At 41.8% G+C, this 12,506-nt stretch overlaps 2 protein-coding genes across 4 annotated transcripts in view; one reads left to right on the top strand and one right to left on the bottom strand.

Annotated features, from left to right (window-relative positions):
- Positions 1-12,506, top strand: part of LOC124181812 — a 151,064-nt gene that overhangs the window by 98,067 nt on the left and 40,491 nt on the right. The window contains exon 4 of the mRNA XM_046568603.1: positions 4,276-4,378. Coding sequence (XP_046424559.1) covers positions 4,333-4,378 — 46 coding nt within the window. The 5' untranslated portion in view covers positions 4,276-4,332. The remainder of the gene's footprint in view (positions 1-4,275; positions 4,379-12,506) is intronic.
- LOC124181711 overlaps positions 1-12,506 on the bottom strand; it is a 55,978-nt gene that overhangs the window by 25,880 nt on the left and 17,592 nt on the right. For all 3 annotated transcript variants that reach the window (XM_046568532.1, XM_046568539.1, XM_046568548.1), the window contains exon 2: positions 237-299. In XM_046568532.1, the coding sequence (XP_046424488.1) occupies positions 237-299 (63 nt within the window). The remainder of the gene's footprint in view (positions 1-236; positions 300-12,506) is intronic.

Raw genomic sequence — 12,506 nt, 5'->3', positions numbered from 1 at the left:
AATTAACGACTCTAACAATGAGCCTGCGCGATGTTAATTTATCGGATAACCTTGGACTGCAAGAAAAATCGATGGTATATAATAATCTTGGTATTCAGTAGTGGGATTGTGCTACAGTGTCGTGTAAACAGTTATTCTACACAAAGATAACGATAATAATTAATTTAGTCATAACGTGCACCGCACAAGTTAATAAATTTAACCGGTTAGGTAATTGAAGAATCTTTATCACTTACCGTCCAAGTCTCTTTGCACCCTTGCAGCGTTGGCTCGGTGATCACTCTCGGCGAAGCTTTCATCTGTAAATTAAATATACAATGCGTATTACATAAATGCAGTATATGCAAAGTGATCTTTGTCAGAACTTGAAATTAGCTCAAAAAAGAGACGAAAGGATTACTGCAGGGATCTCGCTCAATACGCTCAGCGTGTAATTTAGCGATATTAAAACATAGCCTCATTCTGATGCGGTCGAGATATTCAGGCAATGAAAAAAGAAAGAAAGAAAAAAAAAAAAAACCTTCGGCGGCAACTCGAACCGCAATTACTGCTGCTCCGGGCGCCGGCAAACCTTTACATCCGAGTCTATACTGCAACTGCATCTGTAATTCTTAACGTGTAACAATTACAAACGTGCGCAAGCTGCAAGTACGGAAAAATTGCAATAAGACCGTTCGAATCATCTTTTGCAAGACGTGTACTACTACCGGAAAGTTTTCAGTGTCAATAAAAGTTCACCGCAGCGTTCGGTGTGTGACTCGACCCCAATTGTGCTGAAATCGACACTAAAATAACGTGAAATTCTATAGAACATTTTCGGTTCTGGGTATGTACATTCAATACTGCAATCCTGAAAGAAATTGCAGGTGTGCATCATCGCGGAAAACCGACGAGGTTGAAGTTAGTAACGTTGTCGTAACGAAACATTGGGGGCATAAAATCACTATTTTCTTAATATAACAATGATTTTGAAGGTACTGAGATTTCGAAGTTCGAGTGCGTTTTGTTTTATTACGGTTTACCGAATTTCAGATAATTCCACAATCGCGAAATCGTGATTTTTCCTCAGCACGAATCGTTACGATAACGTTACCAACTTCAATATCTTGAAAAACAATGGCTTCGTCGAACCGATTGATAGATTCCTGGCAGACCTCCTGCCCCAACAATATCCGCGTTGACAGTTCCCGGTCACAGATGTATCCCACCGAGTAGCTGTAAGCGAGGCTAGACGCGGATTGGGCGAATGAGGCCCTGGGCCTGGGGCCCGATTGTAAGACCCAGCGGCCGCCGACTGGAGTAGGTAAAGTAAACGTACGTAACAAGGCGCGCGTACAGTTATCTGACCGACTCTTTTACTCGCAAGAATCCACGGCGATCATCCGTTCGTTCGTGTAACCTTCTCGTGATGTACGTAGATATTAGACGTGTGAGGTGAGGTGAGGTGAGGTGAGGTGAGGTGCTGCTACCTTCTCGTGTCTGCAGCTCATTCGGCCAATCGGACGCTTCGCGATTCAGTCCCCGACCGTTTGACCGTTCCCGGTCATCCGACCGGCCCTGCAATGGAGCAGACGTGGTGACCCGGGTTGGTCCCGTAGGTTCTTCGTCTGCCGATTTACGGACGTTCGATCCCACCGCTTGCTCCTCTTTTTTCCTCGCCACATCCCGAGCAGCTGCTCTCATTTCGACCCCTATACTCGTCCTTCTTCTTCGATCTTGGATGCTTCTTCCGCCATTTTTCTTCTTTTTTTTCTTCTACTTAGTTTCATCTGATTTTTATTTCTTCACCTTCGCGGACGGTCGTTTCGACGTATGTGAGGAAACTCTGACGATCAGGTGAGCTAGGCGCTGATGGTCGCGCTCCAAACGGTAGACAGACGTTTGGTAACGGTATAAAACAGACTCGAGGACGCTGCCAAGACCTCGTATCCGACTCCGCGCTAACCTCTATGATGCTCGATGTTTATTCAAACTACGTGAATTCCGGCAAAACTACGTGACGCATTCCGTAAGTAGGGTGACCCAATCTTGGGGAAAACGTGTCGTCTAGTCACGTATTGACTGCGAATCGAGTCAAAATCGAACTCGGAGATTCTCTTCGATATTCGTGACATTTGTTATTCAACAAGTTGGGCAAATTGTAAACGAATACACTTAAACTATTTACCTACATTTTTATTCATATTTGTTATACTGTTATTCATTCGCATTAGGAATACCATTTTGTAACGGGTTTGTTTTTGTTATACTGCAGTTTGTGTAACACTTTGTTGAATTCGATCGTTTGTTTAATAACAGGGATTCGAATTTGTTTTTATTCTAAACTCGTCTTATTTCGTTCCGGTATTTGGTCTTTTAAAATAACACAAACGTACGCCGGAAACAACACGCGGTGCAAACTTCCAACGAAACGTGATTAATATACAAAAAAGTGTGAAACAATGGTCGATTCGGTCTCTCCTGAGGAAGTCCTGCGGCGGTAATTTCTCGGCTTTATAACGAATATACAGTTAGATTGCAGGCGCCAAAACAATTCCGTGTTAAAAGTTCGTTGAGCTCTGAGCAATTTAATATTATACGTACATGAGAGCCCGACGATGATATTTGATCATTTTCATGGATATAATTTGTGAAAGTCGATATTCTCCACCGACAAGCAGACATGAAACAGGCGTGCCAATCCAATCGCTGTTTTCTCCTCCTCAACGTCAACCGGCTCAGGATTATCCGTGAATCTATAATCGCGCGCGTCACACATTACGTATAATCCTTGCTTAACCTGCAGCGCAACAATTAAGGACACCAGCATCCTTGTAGTTGTCCCTCGTTCCGAGTCAAGGTGACCTGTTGAATACACATTACACACTCTTCAAGCTTCACGCGGCGGCGTCTAAAGCTCGGATTAACCGTTCCGGAAGCCGCGTTTACCGCTCAAAGACGGCAATTACGGTACAAGGTGCGAAGCGTCAGTCCTCGACTTGTTACCCGAGTTAAAAGCCTGTTTCGTTGCACCCCTGCTGCAACTGCAGAAATAACGTCAGCCGCTTGAAACGAGCCCAGGACGCCTAACATCCGGTTTCGCGGGGATCCGGGAGAAAAGGATCACGGCAAAGCGCAAACCTTACGACTTGCGCTGTGCGTTTGCGTATTCCCTTCATTCTCTGTCACTCGATCACGCGTCGATACGTCAGCCAACAACACCGCAGAATACTGTATACGCTACGCGCCTACAAGACGCACCTTGCAGCTTGGCACGCGAGAAGTTGCGAAAGTGAGAGTCGCGCTCCTCTGCGAACACTTCCGTCCCTCGTATGGACCCGTAGAACCCAACTCGGTATTCAAGTATAATAACGCGCTGGACGCTAACGAGAAGTGAAAAATTTGCGTCAATTAAAATTCCTGAGAGGTGACAGCGTGTATGGTATGTATGCGTAATGTGGGAAGAAAATAAGGAGGTGTTGAATTTACGACGACTTGTGGAATTCTACTTCTGATATCTTAGCTTTTATTTTATCGAGGGAACATCAATCCGAACGATACAGTTTAATCTATGAAAAATTTTCACCGGCGGTTTTTTTGAAAATACTAGCATTTTGTTTTATTTTATTTTTTTGTTTTTCATACTGGCGACAAAAAGTTGGCAAGAATAATATAACGTTTGGGAATAACGTGAGGAGTCAGGCCGTGTGATACTCGTTTGTTGAGAATCAACTACAGAATATCGTACAATTATTTATAATGTGAAATAACTGTTATTGACCTTGTTGAATATTATTGCGTGTAGCCTTGACCAATCTTTGAATTGATCCGTACAAATGCGTAATGAGTTGGCACAACTCACGTAACTTTAGGTTATATTTAGTTGATCTGGGGGATATTCAGATGGACGAATTGGACGTTTTGTCGATAATATGGAAAAGAAAGTACCTTTTTTCACACTATAGAAACAAATAAATTTTTACATTTTTCACAAAAACAGATCGGAGTTCCAATCTCATTGAAGTTGACTCCTGTAATCAATTTTCCTGCTTCGCAAGATCGACCTGATTTAGGGGCTTCGCTTTTACAGAGAATGTTAAAAGTCATCTTGCCGAAAGTGGCAATATGTTACAGTGCTAACCGCCAATTGCCTGAAATAAAGTGAAACGAGTGTAGCTAAAAGATGCTGCGATACCATGACAAAACGGTTGAAATACGTCTATTTTATACCAAAGAAATTAATGCGTTCGTAGCTGAATCGGCCAAGGATTGACTCTCGTCATTTTTCTGTTGCAGATGAATCGAAAGAACAGCGTTTTGTCAACCCGTTAATCACGACAGTTCGGAAAGCGGATGCAAGGAAGGAACGCGCATCCGACTAACGACGCAGCAGACGAAGGTAGAAACGAATCAAAAATTTTTATTTCAGTTCTTTCAAGACTACCTAATTGCAAGACTGCTGTAATTGCCCGAGTAATTAGCAGGATTTTGCGTCTTTCGCGGTCTCTGCACAAGTCTGTATGTCTCGACGAGGATTTTCTCTGTTCCTCGCGGAGTTCGTTCAGCCCAGTCCTGGTCTACGGGGCATTTTGTACACCCGTATTGGGTATAGTATAATATGCTTCGTACGAGGAGATCATAGGCGCAGTACAGTACGATACTTGACGCGGAGAGGTAGTAACGTTTCGCAAGAGAAAGTGCCGGTTCGTGGGAACCGGTAACGGGGACGGGGGCACGCCGTGTATAACTTTGCGGTTCCCGCACGCGTGTGATACACGCCATCGATCCCGAGTATGGTTGCTTATTATTAATTTGGTCCAAACGAATCGAGGTGTCGTTACATCTTCCAAGGAAATTTTCTTCAATTGGTTAAGTTTGGTGGTTTGTTAAAAACGATCAGATGTAATAGTCGCATATATTCTATGCACAGGGCGACCCTGAGCCCATTTTCAGGACCCTGTTCTATAAATTGTTACTATTGTTTTTATATCTACCGAGAATTCATATGACAATTGGGTATTTCACAGCGATGATATCAACGTCGTGTCGAATCGATGTCCCGTTTTATTTTTAAACTTACAGCGTACTGTTTCAAGATATCGTGTGTAATTGATGAAACGGTATGCTCTGATTGTCCATCCAATTACAGTTGCGTCGCAAACTTGTCAAAGAAGCGCGGATTAATCGTTTGAGTCATACATTATTGTGCTGAGTCAACTTTTATTACAAGATAGTATTATGTGGTTTTTAGGGTCGCTGATTATGAATATAAAATCAGATTTCAGAAACTGCGACGATGTTTGGCATTTTCATTCAACAAATCGTCATGAATTTTTGTTTGACAAGCAGGTTTTTTCGTCATTCTTGACATCACCATCACTTTTCGTTACATTACTTTGACAAAGGATAAATTCGATTTTTAGCGATATATTTATTCCTAATTTTCAATACCGAAACGACTGTGGTTCCACTTGTTCGACCGCGTTTCTTCAGCTGAAGAATGCGAGTTAGGAGGAATTCGGATGCCGCGTGTGTAACTTTCGTTTAAAAATATGAAAGAACATTTTCAACCACTTAACACTCAACCTATCCAACCAAACCGCACTTTTACTCATCGCGAAAGTACCATATTATAAACGCGTCGTTGGTGCAGAAGTGCGAGACGCGAAGCCTGGACCAGAGTCTCGATCTCTAAGAAGTAGGTGCTGCGCTTTGTCGCGGGATATAATAACGCGAGTCGTCGAGGGAAAAGGTAAAAGTGAAAATTGTATCGTTACGCGAGGAAAGTGCAACGCTGAACCGTTTCTCTTCCTCTTTAATAAACATAAACCTATACAATAAATTGCAGAGACAAAACGGTCGCGCGAATCAGGGTATTTAGAAGGGGTCACGAAAAACCCGGAATTGACAGAGGAATTTTAATTTGATCGTGGAAAAAAACTAACAATATCAGTTTTCTATAATGGGAATTAGAAATGATTTTTTGAGGTAACAAGTTAACTTTTTCTAGTCGAGGAAACAAATTGGCTTAAACTGACTTTTTTGTACGTTGTATTTTTCTTCAATTCGAGTTGAATTTCAACCGAATGTAGAGTTGATAAGCTGAACGATTTAGGTTTTAGCAACTTAGTATAATAGAGCTGGGAAAATTTTAGGGCAATTAAGTTTTACGTCCTGGAAAACCTGGAAATGTCATGGAATTTTTTTACTAAAAATTTATGGACACCCCGCTTGTGCACGTCGTTGTTCTCGTACCGATACGATGCGTGGTATCATGATTCGTGAGTAATGAAATCTGCTAGTTCCTATTTTAACAGCTGATGGCGTTAAAAAGTATAGAAATTATTGTTTTGTTCCGTATTTTTGTGCCGAAGAGAGAATACCGATATATTCCATATTTTGCGAGTCGAAATTCTCCGTAAAATTCGTACTTATTTATACCCGTTTACTTGCGCGACAAATGCAGCATAAGTCGCGACACGGCTTCGCCTGCATTATTACCTTGACTATTTTCACTTCGCCTGGCGGCTAAGCCGCGATGTCCAGTCTGACCACCGAGGGTTGCATCACTTGGAAATTTACCGCGTTGTTGGAAATGTCCTAATGGGAAAACACAGTTGTAATTATACCCACTTAATCAGCATCCGTCTTCTACGGCACGAAGGCGATATATGCGGCTCGATTAATAACACAGAGGAAGAAATTCGAGTCCACAATACTCGCAGGCATCGATTTCATCGCTTCGCAGTCCTTTCGGACAAATCCAATGCAGACGATAATGATACGGCACTAAATTTGCGTAGAAAGTTTTTAAAAAATTTGTGCTAAGTGAACGAATAACGAACGGGTACTCGAATATTGAATCTGCAAATACAGAAAGGCGCTACGCGCCGCCAATCAAGCGATATCAGTGTCGACGCGCGGTTCAATGTGGAATAAAATACCGTAGGTCACACATCGGGCAACGAATTCGTTAGGAAATAATGAATATTTATCACTCGGCCACTGCCTGATGAATAATTCATTTTTACGACGGCGAGCGGCCAAACTCACCTATTTTTATCATAGCAATGAAATAATCCCTTTATTTCTCGTACCAAATTGTTTAAACTCACAACCGATTCTCGTTAAGAAATAAATTAAGACAAATTTGCGGAATACGGGATAGTTAATTTTAATTTTCTATTTATAATTGTTGTACGGATAGATAACTAATTTTATGATCTTTCCTTTAGTACTTGTAATTGAATTTACGACCCAATTTGAATACTTAAAACTTTTTTTTTTCTTATTCATTGTCAATAATCAGACAACATTTCAAACATATTTTACAGTGCGAAATCCGTTTATGTATCTATAAAACGTATCTGGCACGTATATTTTTTCTATAGTGTGTCGCAATTAGGAAGATGATAAATGCTTCGTGTTCGTTTGAAAGTAGAATAAAATAAAAAGTCATCAACGGATTATTGCCTGACCATATAACTCAGCAATGGAACGTGCTGAAGAGTTTAGACAGTACTTAATAACATGTATATTATATCACAGCTTACGTTTACGTCGAAAAGATAGTTAAAAATGCAATTTTTCGTTATTTAAAATTGAATTTGCAAAAAATCGGGTCTTTGTAGGCATAATGGACTTGACAGATACCGGATACGTTGTAAATGTCTGACAAACACGTAGTTTACAATTCACTTCCAACAAAGCCAAGTCGAAAAACTCGAGCTTTCATAATGAAAATTAAGAATTTTGTTCCACCTGTCCTGCGGCTGATGATGGATGCGATTGCTGCAACCACAGACGAAAGAATCGCGATGAAATAATGTATACAGACGTAATTAGGTAGGTGGTATCGAGTCGTGGGCATCCCTGCGTGGGAATATCGGCATGCATGTACACACCTGAACGTAGGTAATTACAAATGGAGAAATTGTCGCGGGACGAAAGCTGCGTTGAAGGGGTATAGAAGAAAAAAACATGCCCACCTGCCGATGCCCACAATGGAACGATGCTGTTAAATGAGAATAGAGGCAACAACAGCGCGGAATATAAACGCTCACAGGCAATGAAGACCAATAAATATTCCACGGTGGGTAAGAAGCGTCTCTGTACTTCATGGGGTCGGATGTGTCTTGGTTCTGGCTCTCTGGCATTTCGTTACACCGCCGGAGCCTGACCCAAATGAACCCAGAGCTAGTCGAGCCGTGCTTATGCTATGCGGCGAGTAGAATTCTCACTTTCTAACGCGATGCCTCGAGGAGATGAGGAGGATCGAGGAAAGGAGAGACCTGCATCAGCGGCCCGCAAACGACGCGAGACCTTTTTCCTTCCTACCTCCGGGTGATGATCACTCAGTCAGGAAGATCCGGCGAGTCTGATAATATCCGCTGATTGTTTCGTGCGGAACACACACGTACAATCGTCTATGTGTTACATACGACGAACTCCGGACGGATCGAAAGATGATCGCGTAGGATGTTGAATACGTTTGGGAGTGCGAGTGGATGTCGAATATGGATACCTCGTACCACGACGTTGAGAATTCTTCGTTCTGTCCGCGTGTAACAGATGTTGATACAGGCACGGATAGTGGATTCACACACACACGCACGTCCAGAGATATCCTGCCTACGGCTGATCTCGACGAGCCAAGGCTGCAGTCTCTGGGTAAGAACCGAGAACGCGAGACCTACTTTCTCGGACAATCGGACGGATTGACGACGACGTTCGTTCGTTCTGTGCTTGCTGCTGCAGTGAAAAATCGAGGAGCGAATTGAATGTTGTATACAACTCTTTTAGCTCTGCACAGTCGCTTTGCGCCAGGGTATAAGCGTGATACACGCGTTTTATTCGCCGCGAGGTTTACCCGGCAACGGCTGAAACGGTCGGTCATTTGATCGGTTTTCAGGTTTTTTCGTCAGAGTTATAGGTATATATTGGGATTTGAACTGTAATGAGAAATAATTCGCTTTCAACGGTGAATCGACCGTTTTCTTTCAGCCGTAGTGATGAATGGTCGATTCGATGGCTTGAGAAATTCGGAGGTTTGAGAAGGTACACGTATAGATGTGTACACTTCAGGTTATTGCAGACGATACGGATTTGTTGAGACTTGTAAAACAACGGGGGGAAAACTAGGTTTGTTCATTTTACGGTCGTCGATTTTTGAATTCTATTACGATTGTATTGGTCGCAAATTATTATGACAAATCTTATTTCACTTTCGTGCGGAATTTTAAATATCCACAGACTATGAAAAAAATCATCTAGGATTGGAAAACTTCTGCAGTGCAGGAACAAAATGACAATTAAAACGAATGAAACAATGGAAAGTTGTAATCAGAGCCTGCGATGTAGTCAGTAACTCCCAGTGCAGACTGTGAGGGTAATTATTTCAATCAGTCCAAAGAAAAATGATCGTCATTCAAGCCCTCAATAACGACGACGAATAAGATCTATAAAAGATAGAAATCATCGTCCGGTGTGAACGCGCGATCTTAGGTCGTGTCAAGTAACTTTCGTTCGGTATAATTGCGGAACCGTTTAGAGCGCAGAGTTCAGGTACATGCAGAAACATCGAAGGTGGTGTCGCTAAACGCTGAGTCAATTTACGAACAATTTACAATAATCCCACAGCAGAAGTCGTTCGACGTTCGTCGTAATTCTTTCGGGGTTGGCCTACTTGTAGTTGGTACTTGGACCGATACTCAGGCCGGCTATTCGGCCGTCGGATACTCGGTCACTGGGCCCCGGTGCTTGTTACACATTCATCGAAGCTGCGCTTCCACGGATATACGAGACGAGGGACCGACGCGGCTCCGCTAATTAAACGCAATGGGAGCAAATTCCTATCGGCGAACCCGCTGAACCAGTTTGCTTCGAAAGTCTTCTGTATCGCGTATTCCTGTACACGTATACGGTTTACCGAAGCCTTGAACACTCTCTCAAATCTAGACCCGAGATCCCTGAATACGACTTTACTCGCGGGTAAACAGTAAACACGGAATTGGAGGCCTTCCGGCCGATGAAAACCGGTGGCACGGTGCGGAGCTAGGAATTAGCGCAAAAACATTACGTGGCTCACGATGCAAATATTGTTGGGTTAAAATCAAGGAAAATGTTAGATAGAAATTAAATTGTAATCTCTAGCAGTTCGGACTGCATATTTCTTTCAATGTTTCTCTCATATGTTATAATAATTGTTTTGAATTTGATGCGACGAGAAATCTTTCTTCGAAAAATAAAAAGAAACAAATTCAGGCGAATATGATCGTGAAATATTTCAAAGTTTCGGTTATACTTCCGGTGAAAAAACCGATTCTTACTGTAGTAAGGTTTTTCGCAAATCTTCGTTGAACTTATCGCAATGCGAGTAGAGAATTCCGATTCGAACGAGCTTCGTCACTTCCGGTAACCAGATTCCGCACACTCTTAATTTTCTCGGAGTTTACTGAAACCAGCTTTATTTCGTTCGTTAATATAACGCCACCAGCGTAACCAACATAATATTAGGATGAAATTAGGGCCGAGCTGTTTCGCCGACGATAACACAGGTCAACAAGAAAAAAACATTTTTTTTTTTAGTACCATAGAAGAAATCAAAATTTGACATCCAGAATCCAGACTCAGAGTTCGCGTTGACCGGTGTTATCGATGACTGCCTTCCGGCGCTGAGGGCGACCCGATTTCCGGACAATCGACGTCGGCGATTGATAATTCGAAAACGGGCCCGGAGGCTCGGTAACGGGGCCTGGAGACCGGCCCTCTTCGGCGGATGGAGTCAAACTCCTCTGATGATCCGCGAAAAGCGTCGGCGGTACCTTTTGCCTCTGATCACGGGGCACCTGCGCGGAATTCGCGGCAGGAATTTGTGCCAGTGGGTCGACCTATTCGCAGGATTAGACCTCGAGGCGAAGGGCCGAGAGCCGGTGATTTCACTTGCTAAAACTCAAAGCGCCGACGGAGAACGCGTTAGAAAGCAGCCGAGGGGACGTAGAAAGGTGAAAACAGGCTTATCCGATCCCCGTGTCGATCCTCGGGAACGCCAACTGCTGCTGGACCCGCCCAGGAAGAAAATGCCGACGGCCAACGCCCCGAACACGCGGCGATTAGACTGCTCGACAAAAATTCACTTTTTGTCTTTAACATGGAAACTTTGAACCGACTATGTCGGGAACAAGGTTTAGTACGATAGAATTGATATTAGAAGATTTTGGAAACGAATAGTTTTATTGGAATATGATTTTCTTTAGTTTTGCCAAAAATACACTTCTTGACAACAAAAATTAGGTTATATATGGTGTTACAGTACACTGGTCAAGAAAATTTTGTAACAAGGAAGACGTTTACTAATTTTGAAATACCTGTATACCCTCGTTATAAAACCATATTTATTTTGATTCGATCGGATCTAGTTTTTGCGTTATAGTTACTATAAGTAAAATGGAATGCTTATCGTTTAGACTTACCTCTTTTGATTCAGGGTGTTTTGTTATTTATTGTAACTAATTAATTGGTATTTATAGTAAATAACAAAACACTTCGAATCAAAAACGGTAAGTCAAAACATTATCATTCAATTTTAATGGTAGTAATTGTAACGCAAAAATTAAACCTGATCAAATCAGATTAAATATGGTTGTGTAACGAAAGTATATAGGGATTTAAAAATTAGTAAACATCTTCCTTGTTACGAAATTATGTTGATCGGTGTTACTGGAAAATCTCCTCATGGCGTCGGAATCTGGTTCTCGGCACCATTTTATCACTACATAACCTAAGTTTTTCACGTTAATGCAGAAAAATCGTATTTTTTGGGCTTTAAAATTGCTCAAGTCACATACATTAATATTAATGAAACGTAATCAATAATGTATCGTTCAACCATCCGCACGAGAAAAAAAAACGGTCAACGGTCAGTTGTCAGACTGGTTATATTAGTTTGATTTTTTTCCAACAGATGACGCATTGCAAATTGACAATCCCAATAACGTGATCCTTTCAAACCGCTGCCACGCCCGCCTCGGACGTTGTTGGTAAATGTCAAGGTCGCCATTGAGCAAATTTAACATTAGACGGATTCACGACTGTGCAAGACATGTGCAATTTCAGTTACAGTCTTTCCGAGATGACGAATTTCGCGGGTCAAGATAAACCAGTTTTCCCATTACATGTCGCTCTTTTAGTTTTAGCTATTTCGAATTATACTATGTATTTTTTTTTTCGTTTTTTTCAGACCACCGTTAGTTTCCGTTCCGGTGAATGGAAGAGTAACCTTAATTCCGTATCTTATGCTTGTGTATCGTCTATGATTTATTTCCGATCCAAACGATGGATTCATTTTGCCAATTACGGAAATGAGACAGGTTTTGGATCATTTGATCTATTTAACGTATGAATATATGCACTAAAACCATGAGAAAAATTTCATAGAAGGATGAAAACTTAAAAGTTTTAAGGTTTGTGTTTGGATCAAATTAGGTTTTCTTAAATCTACTCGGTTTATTTAAGAATCCATAGGTTAT

The sequence above is a fragment of the Neodiprion fabricii genome, chromosome 1 (genome assembly GCF_021155785.1).
Source record: "Neodiprion fabricii isolate iyNeoFabr1 chromosome 1, iyNeoFabr1.1, whole genome shotgun sequence".
In the NCBI taxonomy this organism is placed as follows: domain Eukaryota; kingdom Metazoa; phylum Arthropoda; class Insecta; order Hymenoptera; family Diprionidae; genus Neodiprion; species Neodiprion fabricii.
This window is presented reverse-complemented; position numbering and strand designations above follow the sequence as displayed.